Source organism: Artemia franciscana, chromosome 19, assembly GCF_032884065.1.
Source record: "Artemia franciscana chromosome 19, ASM3288406v1, whole genome shotgun sequence".
Lineage (NCBI taxonomy): Eukaryota > Metazoa > Arthropoda > Branchiopoda > Anostraca > Artemiidae > Artemia > Artemia franciscana.
In genome coordinates, this window is record NC_088881.1 from 23,404,488 (window position 1) to 23,424,264 (window position 19,777).

Sequence of the window (19,777 nt, forward strand, 5' to 3'; positions counted from 1 at the left end):
ACTCTTGCTCTTAGGACTCTGGGGGAAATGGGTTATCATACCCAAAACGTAATTTCCAGACCTTTCAACAACGGTGAACAAAATAGCCATCTCAAGATTTTGATTGGATGTGTTTAGAGAAATGATATGCGTGAGAGGGGCTTAGTTAACCTCCATTTACTTTGAATTATTAAAAAGGGCGCTAGTCCTCTCAATTTCAAATCCAATGAGCCCTTTTTGAAGTTTCTGTGACGACTCCCTTAGTAATAAGTGCCTTAATCTAAAAAAAAAAAAAATAATAATACATTATGTTAACATCTTTCTTTACTTTGATTGTGCAATTGCGCTGCTTATGATAAGATTTCTACTTTGACAGTAAAGTTACCATTTTCAAAATTTGAATTTCGTATGTTAACAGTTCATCTCTAGAAATCAGTTTTTAATAGTTTCATCAAAATCAGATGATGCTTACCAGCCTTAGCAGGTGTGTAAGAAGTTGAGCAGAGGAGTTGTCGAAAAAGATATGAAAGAATGTGAAAACCTGAGTTGGATGAACAGTTTTTTGGCAACAATCATACGAAATTCCCAGAACAGGCCCATACACGGGAAATTTCTGCAGATGATATTAATAAAAACAGATCTTACTGATGGTTCGATCTTGAGGTGGCATGAGATCTTATAAAATTTTAAAGCAACATATTTCATATCACCTTTTAAAATAAGAATTTCTTTTAAAATAGGCGTTCATTGACCCTTGAAAAGTTTGACAGACTGTTTTAGTAGGCTATGTCAAAAACAAGTTTCGCTGAAGTTTAAGCTTATGTAATTTAGCTTAATGGCATGACCAAGGTTATCCATAAATATTTATCAAGAATTTCATCATAAGCAGTGAATTAAAACTATTTTGCTTTAATATTTTTAATTTTGATAGTTGACTGGGCCTCAAGTGGAGTCAAGATGTTGGTTTTGTTTTAGGCGATACTGGTCAAGTGGTTTTAGTCTTTTTTGAAGTTTAATTCCGTATGATGGAAATACAGGGTAATTGAATATTTTTTTTTTTTTTCTTTTCTTTTTTTTATTTTCCTTTTATTTTCTTCTTTTACTTTCCACTCCTTTTATCATATTGTTTTTATTTGTATGTGTACATAGGATGCAAGCCCAAAGAAGCTTTGCTTCGGGCCAGTTGCTTGTTTTGTTTTGCTTATTTACATTAATAAACCCATCTTTCTCTAAATAGCGCAAGCCTAAGTAAATACTAATGTGGGCTCAATGTATTATTGATTATTATTTTTTTTTTTTTTTGGTTTGTTTTTTAACCGAGACACTTCGTATAGAAGTAACACGCCATCATTTCCCCAAACACATCCAATGAAAATTTTGAGATAGCCTTTAAGTTCATAGTAATTGAAAGGCTTGAAAATTACGTCTATGGCAATGACAGCCCCCCAACAGACCTTTTTAAGGAAAATGTGGCCATATTAGCTTCGAAGGGAGCTCATTAGATTTTAAATCAGAAGTTCTAGTACCCTTTATAAGATTAAAAGGGATCGGTTGGTAGCCACCCCTCCCCCGCGCTGTATTCTTCCCAAATGCGTTCGAAAGAAATTTAACGAGAGCTATTTGTTCAAATATAGGTTCAAATATAGTTTTTTACTGTTTTAAAAAGAAGAGTTGAGATAAAGAGTCAAACTTTGATGAGGGAATGATGAGGTTGATGAGCAAGCAGCCCCTTTCATATACGAAGTAATTTCTGTTCGTTTTAAGTTTCAATGTCGTTCCTTACTTTCAGTTGAAAAAACTTGTTTTTTCATTTAATTATCTTACAATTCTGTATGTGCAATGGTCAATGATCTTGAAGACTATTAATTAATTTTTTTTAAACTGAAAGTTACAACAAAGAAAGATTTTGTCGTTTAATTTCTGAACGTATTTAAACCAAAGCAGGTTCAAATTTGGCTCACAGTAAATGAAAATTAAAACAAAATTTAGACATTAATTTTCACAAAGCCCTCCCCCGTTTTAAATTTCCTCAGGAAAGTTCACCAATTCTACACGGTGTAATATTAATAATGGGCATAAAAAGGCTTCATTGGCAGCACAAAATAAAGTTGGTAAAATAATGTTTTTAAGAGCTGAAAGCATATACACAAGATTTTTTTTTTTTAATGTAAAACTGTAATAAACAAAACCGATAATGATATGCTGTTTTGCTGGTATGCTAGATAAAAGAAAACAATATCTTAACAATTTCATTAAGTTGCGTAAAGAGCAAGGTATTGAGAAGGTGGTAACCCTCTTTCCTTCCACATGCGTAATAATTTCTATTCGTTTTAAGTTCTGACGTTGCTCCTTACTTTCAGTTGAAGAAAACCTGCTTTTTTAGTTTAATTTTTGATAGTTTTCAAAAAATACCAGGAAATCAAGCTTCCCCCTGCATAAAAGGCTCCACCTTTTCACAGTAAACCCTCCATAAAAAGTTCTTCCCGCCTAAAATACTTCCTCCCCTGCCACAAGGAATATTCCTCCCAGACAATTTCATTCTAGCTGAAAAGTATCCCCAGAAAATTTCTTGTGGACGATTTCTGCTGCAATTTTTTTTTCTTGACCCAATTTTATTTGAAGAAGACTGTTGTTTCTTGTTGTTTTAAAATCAAGCCAAAAACTACCCTCTTTAGATATTTTCCCCACAAATACCCCCTCCCCCCTCAACTATCTAGTCGAAAGTCATCCTACAAAAAAATCCTTCTAGAAAATGTTTCCTGTGAAAAACTCCCCCAAGGAGAATTTCTCCCGTGAAAAATCCCAACACCTACCGAAAGATTGTATAGACAATATTAACCCAGGCAAATATTTCCTTTGGACAATTCTACTTAATATCTAAACATATAAAATTGAGTTGGCAAAGATAAATAAAAACAATTTTGTACAAGAATCTTTGCAAATTCATCCCCTACAAAGTTTCAATTCTACAGTTCACCCCCGGGGACTTCCCTCCCGATTGAAAGTTGTCCCCAAAGAAAACTCATCTTGCGTAAAATCCCCCCCCACCCCGAAAAATGTCTTTATGCTTCCAAATAAGATATACTATACGTAAACAATGGACGAACTTTATGACTTAAAAAACTTTCCCCAGGGGCTTTAGGGGGTGACATTATCCTCAAAAACAAAGTTATTGGACTTTTCAACTATGTTGAACAAAATAATTATCTAATAATTTTGACTGCAGGAACCTTGGGAAAATAAGGTGGGTGGGAGGGGGTCAGTTGTCCTCCAATATTTCGGGTCACTTAAAAAGGAAATGAAACTTTTAATTTCCGTTCGAATGAGACCTTACTCGATATTTTTCGACTTCAAGATATCTCTGCAATTTTTCTTCTGGCAAATTATAAGAAATTCCACGTTTTTGCAGATGGGAGTTTGAAATTTTAATACTAGGGCAAATTAGGAAACCCCATACCAAATTATGGACCTGGGCATGATTTGGAACGAAATGATTTACTTTATTATTATTATTCATTTATTGCCCGTCAAAAGATACAATAGACAGAGTAATCACTAAAAATAACAAAAGAAAACAAAGGACACTAACCCACATTACAAATTCTAATACATGACAAAAACTCTTCATTACATGTAATAAATAAATACGAATAATTCTGTTTCCTTAAGCAAAGGAAATTCTGCAGCTTGGTTCAGTTCATTTCCTGCTTTTCTATATTTATTCAGACATTACTTTTTTGCAATATAGAGTATATCCTGTTTTTATACACTCAGAAACAATTGAAAATTAGAGCCTTTGATGTCAAAACTATTTTAACCGTTTCTTGGATATCTGTCGCATATCTTATAAATTATGGATCTCTTGTAATCTAGTGAACATCCTGGAAATAATATAGAGAGACACAAAAGACTCTGGAGAAGGTTACGAAAAAATGCAAGAAGAGGATGATGCAAATCAACTTTCTACTTCGTTGGGACAGCATCCTTCTAAAGTACAGTTCATTTTGTCAGATGGTGGAGATTATACACAGTTCAACCCTCCTGCATGTAATGAAGTTTGCGCGGTGCTTACTCATAACACTGATCATAATACTTTTTCACCAAATGAAATGGTTGTAAAATAATGTGGCGAAAATTTTGTCTTTTTAAAAAGTACCGACTATTTTGTGGAAGCCCATCACCTACCCAATTTCTTGTCCAGCTTGAACTTCAGGATGGTCAAGGGTGCAACCTTAGCCACCTTATATAAGTCGTCCACATATAACACGGCTTGATTTGGCGAGGTATCATACCACTCTTTGACCTGAACATGCAAAAAGCCTTTCTGTGAAAGCTGTAACACCCAATCTGCGTCAGATTGGTTTTCAATGCTTTGCATTTTGATGGAAGACTTTTCCAACAGTAAATCGTGGATACCCATATTAATTTTGAATAGGATCTTATTGACTGGATAAAAGATAACCATAAAACTATTATGGGTAAAAACAATGTAGGTGTTACACAACTTCTTAAACACTTAGCCTTGAAACATGATAAATTCGTAGGTGGAAAATTAATATTACCTTTATCATTTGTTGGATTAACAAGCTACATTACTAAACATTTTAAAAACGCCTTGGCTATTTATTTTCGCCTTCGATCCCCAGATTTCTTTATTATTGTGACTTGCAATCCTGATTGGCCTGAATTTAAAGAAGCAGCAAGTACTAAAATTACTTCAGTTCTCTTACAGAACAGTCCCTCAATATCGTCCTGATTTCATTGCTCGAATTGCAAAACATAAATTTGTAAACACCAAAAACAAGAAGAAAAATAGGGAATTTCTCAAGACAGTGGGAAACAAATGAGAATGAATATTTTGGCCCTATGTCCAAGGGCCATCCTCAGCAATACAAATAAGAAAAAATAACTTACAAGAGGATAAAATCCATGAAACCAAAATGAACATTTTTCAAAACAGTCCCATCATCCTTACTTCAGCGAAGTTCAACCAGGACTTCAAATTGATGATTACATTTTAGCAGAAATTCTAAATACCAGCGATGCAACAAATACTGTTGCAGTTGCAAACCCATATTTACTTCCATAAGAGACAAGAATCCTGTTTAAGTTTGGGAAACCAAACTGAATATCTTCCTCAATATACTATGAATCAGAGAAAAAATGGCTTTCAAATAAGTTACTGGATTCAAATATGTTTAGCATAGAAAAATGTTATTTATCCCCTACAATCTCCTCTCCTCTGAGCTAAATTTGTTTGTGGTCCAACTTTTGGTGAGGAACAGCTTATTTGAAATGAGTCATCAGTCTGGTGGAAATACTCCAAATTTCTACATTAACGGGAACCTTGTTCTCATTCTTTGACCTTAAAGATGTAATTTTAAGCCAGGGATGGTAAAAAAAAATAGTTTTGTTAAATAAAAAGTTACAAAGAGTTTACTTTATTTGGAGACCAAAGTTAAATCAAGACTAGTCAAGCAGATATGGTTTTGTCCCATTATGTCTGATCCATATAGTCTCCTCTGCTCCTAGTTAGATGCGTTTGTGCTCTAACTTGTGGCAATTGACAGCTCATTTGAAATACTCCATCTGTCAAGTGGGAGTACTCCACGTTTTGAAATGAATAGGAACCTTTTTCTTATTTTTTGACCTTACAAATGGAATCTAGGATGATTAAAATATGGTATGTTTAAACAAGAAAATCACATAGAGCTGCAACAATAGATAACATGTCGAATTTTTATGATAAATCCAAGGGCAATTGTTTTTTACCTAAAAAAACACCATAGAGGGTATCATAAGCCAAAGTAAGGCTCTGGCCCTCTTTCTTGTAATACAAGGGTTTTTGATTTGTCAGAAAAACATTAGTTGGGAACTAAAATTAGTTCAAGAATTTAAACACGGTGAGACAAATGAGGCTTTAAAATGAGCTACTGGACACGCTTATATTGTTTAGTCCAAGAAAATTGTTTTTGACTACTTACAATCTCCTCTGCTCTGAGCTAACTGTCTTTGTGCTTCAACTTGTAGTGAATAACAGCTCATTTCGAATTTCTCATTTGTCTGGTGATAACACTCCAAGTGTTAGGAGCCTTTTTCCAGTTCTTTGACCTTAAAGATAGGATTTTAAGTCAAGGGTGATAATAAATGGGTTTGTTAAATAAGAAAATCACTAAGAACTGTAACAATAGATAATTTTCTGAGAATTTTCACTTAATAAAAGAACTATAGAGAACTATAAAAGAACATAATAAGCCAAAAAAAGCCATTGCCCATTTATTGTAATACAAGGATTTTGGATTTGTCAGAGAACCTTTAGTTCAGAACTAAAATAAATTCAAGATGTATAACGATAAGATGTATATATTATGAATCAAAGAAAAAAGGGCTTTTAAATGAACAACTAGTCAAAAAGATCTGGTCTATTCCCTAAAAATAGTTTCTACCTCTTAGGATCACCTTTGCTCTGAGCTAATTGTGTTTTTCCTCTGACTTATCGTGACTGGCAGCTCATTCAAAGCGTCTCATTAACTCGAGCCTTGATCTCATTCTTTGACCTTAAAGATGGAGTTTTAAGCCCAGGGCAGCAAAAGACATGGTATTGATATATAAGAAAATCACAAAGACCTGTAACAATGGAGAACATGTTGCATTATTTCCCACTTAAGTGTTTCTCAGTCTCACTCTTGTTTCCGACTTAATAAAAACACTTTTTAGGGCATAAGAGTCCAAAGCAAGACCATAGCCCGCTTTTTTCTATGAAAAGGATTTTATGTTTGTTAGAAAAACTTTTTTGGGAACTAAATTAAATTTAAGACTTTTAAATGCGGTAAGATGTATATATTATGAATCAGGCGAAAAAGGTCTTTCAAATGAAAAACTAGTAAAACAGATATGGTTTAGTCCCAAAATATAGTATCTGACCCTTAAATATTTCCTCTGCTGTGAACTAGTTTTGTTAAAGTATTTTTAATAGTTCTTTAAGTTACTGGAGACAAAATGTGGCAACACTAATCAATTTGAAAGATTAGTAGATCGGCAAAGAGTCTTTTCTTCAAAATTTGGCCACACTGAACTTACGGCGATGGCTAGGCCAAAAGGCAATGAGCTATTATTTCAGGCTAGTTTAATTTATGTGCCAGCTTGAATGAGCAGCTCAGAAATACCAATCTTTCTATAGAAAAGTGCAAGGGTGTGAAACCATTCCAAGTAATCTCAACATTTGTCTCAACATTTGGATTACGTCAATTTTCTAGAACAGGGCTTCTTAAACTTTTGTAATTCCCGACCCCATTTATGATTGCAAGTTTCTTAGTGACCCCAACAAAGATAAAAGAAAAATAAATTAATATTTTTTATGATATATTTATTAGGTAACAGTATACATATGCGTATGGAAATATATAAATTTAGAATTCGTTTTGAAACATATAAAAATCTAAATTGAAATTATAGCAATGTTTTTATTATAGTTTCAAAAACAAAAGTGGATTCTGACCGTCTTAATCAAACAGTTCGTGGTAACGAATTGTAGGAAAAACAGGCTCAATAGTTACCGAAACTCTAAAAAACGGAATTTTGATACCAATAGTTAAGTGAAAACAATGGCATTTTAATGCTGATTTTAAATATATAAGTTTCATCAAGATTAGTATTACTCATCAAAAGTTACGAGCCTGGGAAAATTTTTCTCATTTTAGAGAATAGGGGGAAACACCCGCTAAAAATCATACGATCTTAACGAAAATCACACCATCAGATTCAACGTATCAGAAAACCTTATTGTAGAAGTTTCAAGCCCCTATCTACAAAAATGTGGAATTTCGCATTTTTTGCGAAAGCTTTTATTTGTTTTAAAAAGTAAAATTGTGGCAAAGAGTCAAACTTTAGCGTAAAGAGCGAGGGATTGGAGAGGGGACAACCCATTTAATATACAGAGTAATTTATGTTCGTTTTAAGTTTTAATGTCGCTCCTTACTTTCAGCTAAAAAAATTATTTTTTTTTTAAATTTAATTTCTGAATGTTTTTGAATTAATGCATGTTTGGTTTTGGCTCTTCGCATATAAATTATTAAAATGAAATTTGTATATTAATTCTTTTTTTGGCTAAATGGCTTTCTCTAAGTTTTGATCAGACGATTTTGAGAAATAAGGGGTGGAGAAGGAGGCCTAGTTTCCCTCCAATTTTCCGGTTACTTAAAAAGGCAACTAGAACTTTTAAGTTTTAACGAACGTTTTTATTAGTAAAAAATATACGTAACTTAAGAATTAACTTACGTAACAAACTTTCATAGTCTTATATTTTTATTATATATACGAGGGGGTTTGTACCCTCGTTAATACCTCGCTCTTTACAGTAAATCGTAAGTTTTGTCCCAATTCTTTAAGAATGACCTTTGAATCAGAAAAGCCGTGGAATATATAGTTGAAATTACTAAAAATACTTTAGCATAAAGAGCGAGTTATTTTTCTCCTTCTAAATACCTCGCTCTTTATGCTAAAGTATTTTTAGAACCCCTCATATGCGTAATAATCTCAGTTCTTTTTAAGTTTCAATGCTACTCCTTCCTTTCATTTGAAAAAACGTTTTCATTTTTATTTTTCATTGTTTTCTCATAGTAATGCTAGAAAATCCTGCGACCTTTTCATTGAAATTTTCTTTCCCCATGACAGATTCCTCCAAGGAAAGATCCTCCAACATAGCCCCCTCCCCTCAGCCCCACCCCCAAACAAAATAAAATCCCCCTCAAAACGTCTGTACACTTCCCAATAACCATTACTATATGTAAACACTGGTCAAAGTTTGTAACTTGCAGCCCCTCTCCCAGGGATTGTGGAGGAGTAAGTCATCCCCAAAGACATAGTTATTATGGTTTCCGACAATGTTGAACAAAATGGCTATCTTGAAATTTTGATCCGTTGACTTTGGGAAAAAATGAGCGTGGGAGGGGGCCTAGATGCTCTCCAAATTTTTGGTAACTTAAAAAGGGCACTAGAACTTTTTATTTCCGTTAGAATGAGCCCTCTTGCGACATTCTAGGACCACTTGTTCGATACGATGACCCCTGTGAAAAAAAAAACAAACAAAAAAACAAACAAATAAACACACACCCGTGATTTGTCATCTGGCAAAAAATACAAAATTCCACATTTTTGTAGATAGGAGCTTGAAACTTCTACAGTAGGGTTCTCTAATACGCTGAATCTGATCGTGTTATTTTCGTTAAGATTCTACGACTTTTAGGGGATGTTTTTCCCTATTTTCTTAAATATGGCAAATTTTCTCAGGCTCGTAACTTTTGATAAGTAAGACTAAACTTGATGAAACTTATAATTTAAAATCAGCATTAAAATGCAATTCTTTTGATGTAGCTATTGATATCAAAATTCAATTTTTTAGAGTTTTGGTTACTATTGAGCTGGGTCGCTCCTTACTACAGTTCGTTACCACGAACTGTTTGAAACTTTCAATTTTGTCGTTTGAAGTATATATATCGCAATTTTTTCCTTGAAGAGACAAGTTAAGATCGTTTAACTTCGCAAAAATATCTGACAAAAAACACAGCTTGGATAGCCACAAGTCATTTTGAAAAAAGCAGCAAATTCACATTTTAGTTCAGTTAAAAATATTTCGATCTCGTCCTTCAATAACAATAATCTTTTCAAGCTTTGACCTCTTGACAACCATCTTACTTCTGCATGTAATAACCAAGTTGTGTAGTTGGAATTCGTATCCTTACAGAGATTTGAAAATAAGCGACTGTTAAGGGCATGGTTCTTAATCAAATTTATGACCTTAAGAGCATCCTGAAGCACATCGTTCAATTCTGATGCTATTAATCAATTAAGAAGCGCCCATAGGATCTTTATATGCCGGGACTTTAAGGTCCCACCGGTCAGGAAAGGATTAAACTGAATAATTCGAAATAACATGCACTTCGTTCGGAATCATACAATGGCTAAATGAAAATAACACCAAATGTTTATATAATTTCTTCAAAATAACACTTAGAAATTTTGTTGATAATATTTATCAGGATTATTTCGGTTTTAAGAGATTTAAGAGACAGTCTAATAATTTTGAAATATAATAATTAAGATTAATTAGAAAAAGAAAATCTACCATTTTCGAAAAATAGCGAGAAACCAATGAGAATATCTTTTTTTATTGAAATGAATAGTTTGCCTTAACGCTTTCTTGAATGAATATCATATAAGATACACGACAGCTGCAGTTCCCTGGCATCTGGCTTAAACAACAAGGGGATTTTTGTAGAAGCATACACAGATTTTATATACTTGCAAGTGCCTTTTGTAAGTACCAAAACCTATAATTCAAAGTAAAATATATTCTCCTTACTTACAGTTCGTTACCATGAACAGTTTAACTAAAATTAAGCTATAGACTAGTCCAGAACAAATCGTGAATCTGGAATTTTAGGAATTTTTTGAAGTCGGGAATTTATTGCAAGGGTATATTTTCTGGCTGAAAATGTTTTTTTTTAAGGTCAGTGATAGTTTTTACGGGGATAAGAAATTCTAGAAATTTTCTAGAAGAAATTTTACATGGGAAGAAGGGGATTTTTTGACATAGTTTGAATAACGATTAGAAGTTAACTTGATTTTTTGTTGTTTTTTTTTTAATGAAAGAAAGGACTAACCTTAAAACAACGCATAGAACTTACTCTTTATGTCAAAGGGGCTATCTTCTCAACAATGCTCTGCTCTTTACGTTAAAGCTTGAAACTTTATCAGAACCTTTTTAAGAGAGAGCCCTGAAATATTAAGGCTGTTTAGTTAGAAATACAAGATTTTAAAAATTGAAGAAACTTTAGCGTACAGAGCAGGGCATTCGGAAAGGGACAACCACTTTCATATGGGAAATACTGTCTGTTCGTGTTAAGTTTTAATGTTGCTCCTGAATTTCAGCTGTTAAAACTTGTGTTTTTATTTATTTGTACTACTATTACGAGGAATCCTATAAAAGATAGCTTAGCTTTAATACATAAATTAGCAATAGCCTAGACATTTTGATATAAAAGAATTAAAATTGTTTCGGAAAGGTTTTTATACAAAAATAGATAAATAGCCTGAAACCACAAAAAATGCTGTTAGACGAAATGAAAAGTGTTCCCTTTAAAACTTCCATGGTTGAATTCCTTTTGGAGGACCCAGTTCCCTGGGTCCTGGTTTCAACGCTAAGGATTTTTTTGTTAGGTTGTAAACATAATTTATATCTAGTGCCTTTTGTAAGTACCAAAGCCTAATAATTAAAGTAAAATCCGTTTTTGACAAAAAATAAAAATAAATCTTGTACAACATGGTGTACCACGTCTTAATCGTAGGTCACCACCGTAAGTAATGTTATAGAATGCGTCACAAGTCTACAAGGGTTTCCTGTCTGCTTCGAATTTTATGCAATTGAACTTAATTATTAGCTAAGGCAGTTGGGCTAACAAAAATGAACTGTCTGTTTGTGTCTTGGGTTTGACTGTCCAGGCTTCCTCATAAGTTCAGTTTTTATTACCAACAAAATGCCCAGATAGTCAGTAAAATGATATTACCCCAGAATAGGAAGCTGAGGGAAAAAAATGATTAATTAATGAAAAATTTGTAACCGGAACCCCTGCCGATAGTTCACAGACCTTACTTGAGGGGGTCACCATAGATATAATGGATTGAGCTGAGGCAGTGAATTGAAAATATTTGGAAAATGAAAGTGATCATGTTAACCAAAGTAAATTTGTTCAATGAAATAAGTTGGTTTCATGCTTAGTAGAAACTGCCATCTATAAGGGTTTTTTCTTAAATATAAATATTTTTTTTGAAACATATTCAAATTACGAATAAAGGTTGAAACAAAAAGAAATTCAGTCCATATTCTTGGGTTTGAATTCTTAGCAGATAGTGGGAATTAAAAAAAGAATATTTTATTATATTTCTCCAGTATTTAGATAAAGCTTAGGTCTCTAAAATGCTACTCCCCACGAAAAATATTCTCCCCAGAGAAGCTTTCTCCTAAAAAACCCACCGCGACAATTTCCCTTAGTGAATTATCTTCAAATTTAAAATGAGCAGCCGAAGCGAAATTAAGACAAATCTGCAGAATTAAGGAAAGAAGAAATAAGAAATGTTAGCCACATTCCATTGTAAAATATAAATACACAATGTAGAGCATAAAATAAAAGTTTTTGGTAACGAGCTGAAGAAACAACAGTTAAAACTCACAAAAAAAAAAAAAAAATCAGGTTCATAAGCAACATGACTAAGCTATACAATTAAGTGGAAAGTCGACAATATTTTTTGACACTTACGGAACCAGTCCATTAGCTGGTACCGGTTGTCCAAAGCGACATTTGCAAGAGATATTTGCAAAACGGAAGAATAAAGATCTAATTTTCTTACACTCAGATATTGTGAAAAAATTCCACAATTGGACCAACAAGTCATGCGTTGCGAAAAAAAAGCGTAGTAAATTCTGCCAAGAGCTATTTGGTGAGACTGGCCTTCAACTCTAGCAAGGAGCCCTTACGATTTTCTAAGCTTTTATTCAAACGTAATATAACAAGTGTTTCAGAAGTTTTAACTCTTGATACAAATGGGAGACCTAAACATTTTGGAGAAGACCATGCCCAAACAGTTTGTGTGCCAACATTAATAGTAACAGAAGGCTTTTGAGACGAACCATAGACGAGAAGCTCAGTTTTAGAGGAGGCGCCTTGAAGCCCGATTTCATTAAGACTTGAGCAAACTGTATGAACTGTGTTTTGGAGAACCTGAAAATCATCTGATAAAAGAAGGATATCCCCTATTTTAAAAAAAGTTGGCTATAATCAATATGAGGCTCAATTAGAAATGGAGGAATATTTTGAGGCAACGGTTTGGATGGAATTATTGAAAGGAATTGGACCAAGCACAGAGCCTTGTTTCACATCTTTCTGTGCAGGTATGGATTTGCTCAGCTGGTTACCTAGTCGCCCTCGTATGGATGCATCACAATACTGATTCCAAAAGAGACAGCAGAGAAAAGAGTTTATTCCACTTCTCAATAGAGAAAAAATAGCATGTGAATGTATAATGGAGTCAAACACCTTTGAAATGTCGATTGAACACATGTACAGGTTCTTTTTTAGCATCCTATAGCAATCTAAAACTGCCAAAAAAGTTGTATGTGCGTTTTGAAAACCCAAGCCTTCGTGAAATCCGAACTGTTCGTAATTTGTGTTTATTTCTTGGGAGATCAGCTTTTCAAAAAGCTTACCAATTGATGAACAAATTGTAATCAGTATGTACGACTCACAAGCCTTTCGGTTTTTGTCTTCCTTAAAGACACAGGTAACATGACCTCCTGAAAGAGCAGTTAGAATATATTGCTGAGAAATACAAACGTGAAAGAATAGTGACAAATACAGTATAGGAAGTGGGGTAGCGTATAAGAAGTGCACAGTATGCACCCCATCGTATCCTGGGGCTTCACCAGGTTTCATTAGACAAATTTGGGTCTGGAACAGCTGAAGTTGTGATGCAGAGAGCAAGTGTCTTCCTAGCCCTTCAAAGTAAAAACAAATGCGATGTTCTTACAATCCCAAAGGGGATAAATTCTTCAAATGCACCAATCGTTGAACTTAGAAAGCATTCACGAACGTTTTTACAAGGGAGCTCTCCCATACTGTCGTGTTTCACTGATTTATTTTAAACCATGAAATAACAGGTTTTCAGATTGTATTTACGATCCAGGGTTTCTCCCTCCAAGTCTGTGTAGCAGCTCCAAATATGCTTAAAAATCGAGCTTTGACATAACAGGTTTTTACCAGGAGACGGGCTTCATTCTTTTTTGGAGGAGAGGAAGGCATTTCCACAACAGAAAGACTAGGGCAGAGATATGGACACCATAGATCACTAATTATGGTCTCATTTATAAACTGATTTTTACATTTTACTGTTTTTTTTTAATTTGACTAGATAAGTAAATTATGAAGTACATAATGATAGCCCTAAAGTACTCTGTGTAGTTTTTCTAATATTTTTTTTCGTATAAGAAAACTAAAAAAGGTTTTTTCCAATGAAAAAATCTCTCCGCAGACAAATTTCGCTTTGAATTTTCAAACTTCCGAATTCACTTTATCACATTTACACCAAAAATAGCACCAGAAAATACGAAGATAAATCTACGAACCAGGATTAGAATTTTGGAAGCTACAGGGACGACAATTGTCAATTATGGCTCTACTCTTAGCACACAAACCTTTTGACAATGAAGTTCAGTTTAGATTTTTAACCATGAACATGTTGTGTAGAACTAGTAAAGGCAATTTAAGTGCCACAAAAGCTGTTCTGCATTTTTGCGGGCTTTCATTGGCTGGTTCTTGTTTATAAGCGTTCCTTTACAAATATGTCTTAACAAGCTATCGCAAGCCAAGTACCTTTTCACCGTTTTTGGGATTTTTAGCTTGTTTATTTTTCCAAATGTTTGAACTCGCCCTAGATTTTTTCTTATATTATTTCGACACACGTCTGTCAGTCCAGAGTTAGTTTCTTCAAAGGTAGGATGAATGTTGCTTAAAGATAGGAGAAATTGAAGCTTCTTATGTGTTTTATCCTTCAGGATTGTATTTCTTATTTTTTTACAAATCCATTCACGGTCCAATGGAGAATTCTCACATCTTATCAAAAATTGTAACATTTCTATATCTTGCTTCTGTACGGCTTTGTCAGCTATATAGAGAAAGTTTTCTGCTTGTTCAACATTAAACTTTGCGCTTTTGTTGAACAGGTATTTGATTATATTGTACCGTTTAAAATGAAAAGCCATTACTAAAGGTGATTTTTGCCAACATTCACCAATTTTATAGGTGTCATCAACATCAGCTCCAAATGAAACAAGTAACTGACAAACTTTCGGCAAATTGTGTAAAACAGCCTGATGTAATGGTTTCCGACCATCCCGACTCTTATAATTTGCATTTGCTCCATTTTTCAGAAGGTATTCTACCACAGAAAAGTAGTTTGCGTAATATTCACGTCTTGATTTCAATTTGGGTCTTAGTTCTATCATATACAATAAAGGTGATTCGTCACATCCATCCACACCATTTATCTGTGCACCTGCCAGAACAAACAGCTCACAAATACCAATGCTACCTAGATTTTTTCTTATATCATTTCGACACATGTCAGTCAGTCCAGAATTAGTTTCTCCAAAGGTAGGATGAATGTTGCTTAAAGATAGGAAAAATTGAAGCTTCTTATGTGTTCTATCCTTCAGGATTGTATTCCTTATTTTTTTACAAATCCATTCACGGTCTACTGGAGAATTCTCATATCTTATCAAATACTAGCTGTTGGGGTGGCGCTTCGCGCCACCCCAACACCTAGTTGGTGGGGGCGCTTCGCACCCCCCCCCAAGCCCCCCCGCGCGCGTAAGTCGTTACGCGCCATAATAGTTACGCGCCATTGTAGTTGTGTCCCTATGTCCCACCTGTGAATATAGATATATATATATATATATATGGTTTTAACTACGTAAAACTTGCGAATATACAACATTCTTTGCTGTCCCATTGTCTTTGCATATAAATAGATTGTCAGGTTTACCGACTCTTGAACATGCAACATATAATGGTCCATGGGAAAACAATCTGTATTCAGATCTATACCTCATGATTCTAATGATTGCCCTTGAGCTTTGTTGATGGTGATTGCTAATCGACCATTCCCTGTCCCGGTGTCCCGGTCGTCATTTACATCCCCCTGTTTCCCCCGGTGTCCCCGTTGTAGTTGTGTCCCTGTGTCCCGGTCGTCATTTATATTCCCTGTGTCCCGGGTCCCGGTCATCATTTGTATCCCGGTGTCCCGGTCTGTATATACATTCGTTTTTTAGTTTTGTTTTTCTCCTTTATTTTTTTCCTTTTTTTTTCTTTTTTAGCTTATTTAGATTTTTAGATTTTTTAGTTTTTTTTATTAGTTTTTAGTTTTTATTTCTTTTTAGTTTTTTTGTCCCGGTCGTCATTTATATCCCCCTGTTTCCCCCGGTGTCCCCGTTGTAGTTGTGTCCCTGTGTCCCGGTCGTTATTTATATTCCCTGTGTCCCGGTCGTCATTTGTATCCCGGTGTACATGTCCTGGTCGCTTTCTCTTTGAGTGTCGTCATTTATTAGTTTTTTCCTTTTTTTTTTAGTTTTTTATTGGTTTTTACCTTTATTTTAGCTTATTTTTCAGTTTTTTCCTTTTTTTTAGTTTTTTTTTATTTTTTATTTTTTTTATTTTTTATTTTTTTTAGTTTTTTACCTTTTTTTAGTTTTTTTAGTTTTTTTAGTTTTTTAGCTTTTTTACTTTTTTTATTAGTTTTTAGTTTTTTTTTGTAGTTTTTGCCTTTTTTTAGTTTTTTCACTTTTTTTTTTAGTTTTTTATTGGTTTTTACCTTTATAGTTTTTTTAGTTTTTTAGCTTTTTTATTTTTTTTATTAGTTTTTAGTTTTTTTTGTAGTTTTTGCCTTTTTTTAGTTTTTTCAGTTTTGACGTCACCTAATCCAGTTTTTTCAGGTGACGTCACCTGACACATCCATCCATCCATCCACAGACAGACAGACAACTTATTTTTATATATATAGATTGTAACATTTCTATATCTTCCTTCTCTACGGCTTTGTCAGCTATATAGAGAAAGTTTTCCGCTTGTTCAACTTCAAACTTTGCGCTTTTTTTGAACAGGTATTTGATTATATTGTACCGTTTAAAATGAAAAGCCATTACTAAAGGTGATTTTTGCCAATATTCACCAATTGTATAGGTGTCATCAACATCAGCTCCAAATGATACAAGTAACTGACAAACTTTAGGCAAATTGTGTAAAACAGCCTGATGTAATGGTTTCCGACCATCCCGACTCTTATAATTTGCATTTGCTCCATTTTTCAGAAGGTATTCAACAACAGAAAAGTAGGCTAAGTAATAGTCACGTCTTGATTGATATTTGGGTCTCAGCTCTATGATAGACAGTAGAGGTGATTCGTCACATCCGTCCACGCCGTTTATCTGTGCACCTGCCTGAACAAGCAGCTCACAAATACCAATGGCACCTCCAATGGCACCTCTTACGGCAGCTATTTGCAAGGGAGTCTTATTGAAGCCACCCCAAAAATTCCTTACATATTTCGTACAATATTCTATACTTCTAGATGTCGTCGCACTATCTACATTGCAAACTGGATCTATTTCAGCGCCAGCTTTAATGAGCAACTCACATCCATCAATGTCACCTGATAGTGCAGCTATATGCAAGGCTGTCGTAAAGTATCCACCACAAGAAGTCCTTACATTTGGGCTGGCTCCATTTTCTAGAAGGTATTTAACAACATTTTTGCAATCAATAGATGTACAGCATGCTACAGCTATCCATAAAGCTGTTGCCCCATCTATCTTGCGTACTGAATTTATTTGTGCGCCAGCTTTAATGAGCAGCTCACAAATACCAATGTCGCCTATTTTTGCAGCTATTTGCAAGGGTGTCCACCAAAACCCAAACGAAAAAAAATGGGAATTTGAATTTGCTCCATTGTCTAAAAGGTACTTAACAACGTCATAATGACCATTTATTATAGCTATGTGTAAAGCTGTCTTATTTTTTCTGTCAAAAATATCTATTGGTGTTCCGGCTTGAATTAACCGCTTACAAATACTCACGCTACCATCTTTTGCAGCTTTATGTAAGTATGTAAAGTTAATTTTTCTCTTTTTAACACGCGTTTTTGACACCATTGTATTTTCACGAACGATCTACTTAAACTGTTCAGTTGACTTGACCAGAATACCTTTTATATTATTACAGACGTCATTACAACTGACGTCATCGTTTAGTTTTACTATAACATCTCTTATGGTGGTAACATACGATTAAGACGTGATGCACCATTTTGTCCAACATTTTTTTATTTGTGTCTATAATGGGTTTTACTTTAAATGTTAGGATTTGGTACTTACAAAAGGAACTAGATATAAATTATGTTTTTAACCTAACAACAAAATATCCTAGGCGTTGAAACCAGGACCCAAGGAACTGTAGCTGTCCTATAGCCTAAATGGGATTCAGCCATGGAAATTTTAAAGGGTATACTTTTCATTTAGTCCAACAGCATTCTTAGCGGTTTCAGGCTATTTATCTAAATTTGCTTAAAAACCTTTTCAAGACAATCTTAATCCTTATATTTCAAAATGTCTAGGCTAATATAAATTTATTTATTACAGCTAAGCTATCTTTCATTGGAAGTGTCGCATTTTACGCTAAAGATTCTTCAATTTTAAAAATCTTAATAATTCTAACTAAACAGCCCTGATGTTTTAGGGCTTGCTCTTAAAAAGTTCTGACAAATTTCAAGCTTTAATGAATTAAATAAAAAAGAACTAATTTTTTTAGCTGAAAGTAAGGAGCGAGATTAAAACTTAAAACGATCAGAAATTACTCCGTATATAAAATGGGTTGTCCCCTCCGCAATCCCTCGCTCTTTACGCTAAAGCTTTTAATTGTTTTAAAAAGTAGAATTGTGGCAAAAAGTCAAACTTTTTGAATCAAAAAAAAAAACTTGTGAATAAAAAACTTTTTGAATAAAAAAAAAACTTTGAATAAACTTGTTGAATAAAAACGCATATAAGCAACTAGCTGTTGAGGTTTACTGACTTTTGAACATGCAACATAGAATTGTCCATGGGAAAAATAATCCGTATTCGGATCTATGCCTCATTATTCTAATGATCGCTCTTGAGCTTTGTTGATGATGATTTCTAATCGAACATTCCCTGTGTCCCCGTCGTCATTTAAATATCCCCTGTGTCCCCCGGCGTCCCTGTTGTAGTTGTTTCCTTGTGTCCCGGTAGTCATGTATATTCCCTGTGTCTTGATCGTCATTTGCGTCCCGGTGTCCCAGTCTGCAATTTCTCTTTGTGTGTCCCGGTCGTCATTTATATTCCCTGTGTCCCGGTGTCCCGGTCTGTAATTTCTCTTCGAACATTCCCTGTGTCCCGGTCGTCATTTATTTATTCCCCTGTGTCCCCGTTGTAGTTGCGTCCCTGTGTCCCGGTCGTTATTTATATTCCCTGTGTCCCGGTCGTGATTTGTGTCCCGGTGTCCTAGTCTGTAATTTCTCTTTGAGTGTCCCGGTGTTCCGGTCGTCATTTATGTCCCGGTGTCCCAGTCTGTAATTTCATCAGTTGACAAACATGACGTCAGTCGACAAACAACTTCATGACGACATACAGCTCAATCCTTATAATGACGTCAGTCGACACGCAAACATGACGTCAGTCAACAGACAACCCCAACTAATATGGCGCGTAAGTCCTTACGCGCCATATTAGTTACGCGCCATTGTAGTTGTGTCCCTGTGTACCACCTATGAATATAGATAGATTTATATATGTATTTTGAACTACGTAAAACTTGCGAATATACAACATTCTTGGCTTTCCTATTGTCTGTGCATATACAAAGCCTTATGTACTTATAATGACGTCATATACAAACGCTCTTTTTAAAAACAAACAAACATGCATACACACAACTCGTTTTTATATAAATAGATAGATAGATAGATACAATACAAATTAACTGCGTAAAACTTGCTAATATACAACATTCTTCGCTGTCCAATTGTCGCTGTATGTAAATAGATTGTCAGGTTTACCGACCCTCGAACATGCAATGTACAATTGTCCATGGGAAAAACAATCAGTACTAAGATCTATACCACATTTTTCTAATGATTGACCTTGAGCTTTGTTGATGGTGATTGCAAATGCTATTCGAAT

General features: G+C 34.4%; 1 protein-coding gene across 1 annotated transcript; it reads right to left on the minus strand.

Annotated features, from left to right (window-relative positions):
- Positions 1-14,278: 14,278 nt before the first annotated feature.
- On the minus strand, positions 14,279-17,734 carry LOC136039103 (ankyrin-2-like). Its single transcript, XM_065722587.1, has 2 exons — positions 16,596-17,734; positions 14,279-15,197 (listed from the first exon to the last, which is right to left on the minus strand). The coding sequence occupies exons 1-2, from the start codon at positions 17,732-17,734 to the stop codon at positions 14,279-14,281; spliced, it is 2,058 nt and encodes a 685-aa protein (XP_065578659.1).
- Positions 17,735-19,777: the final 2,043 nt, after the last annotated feature.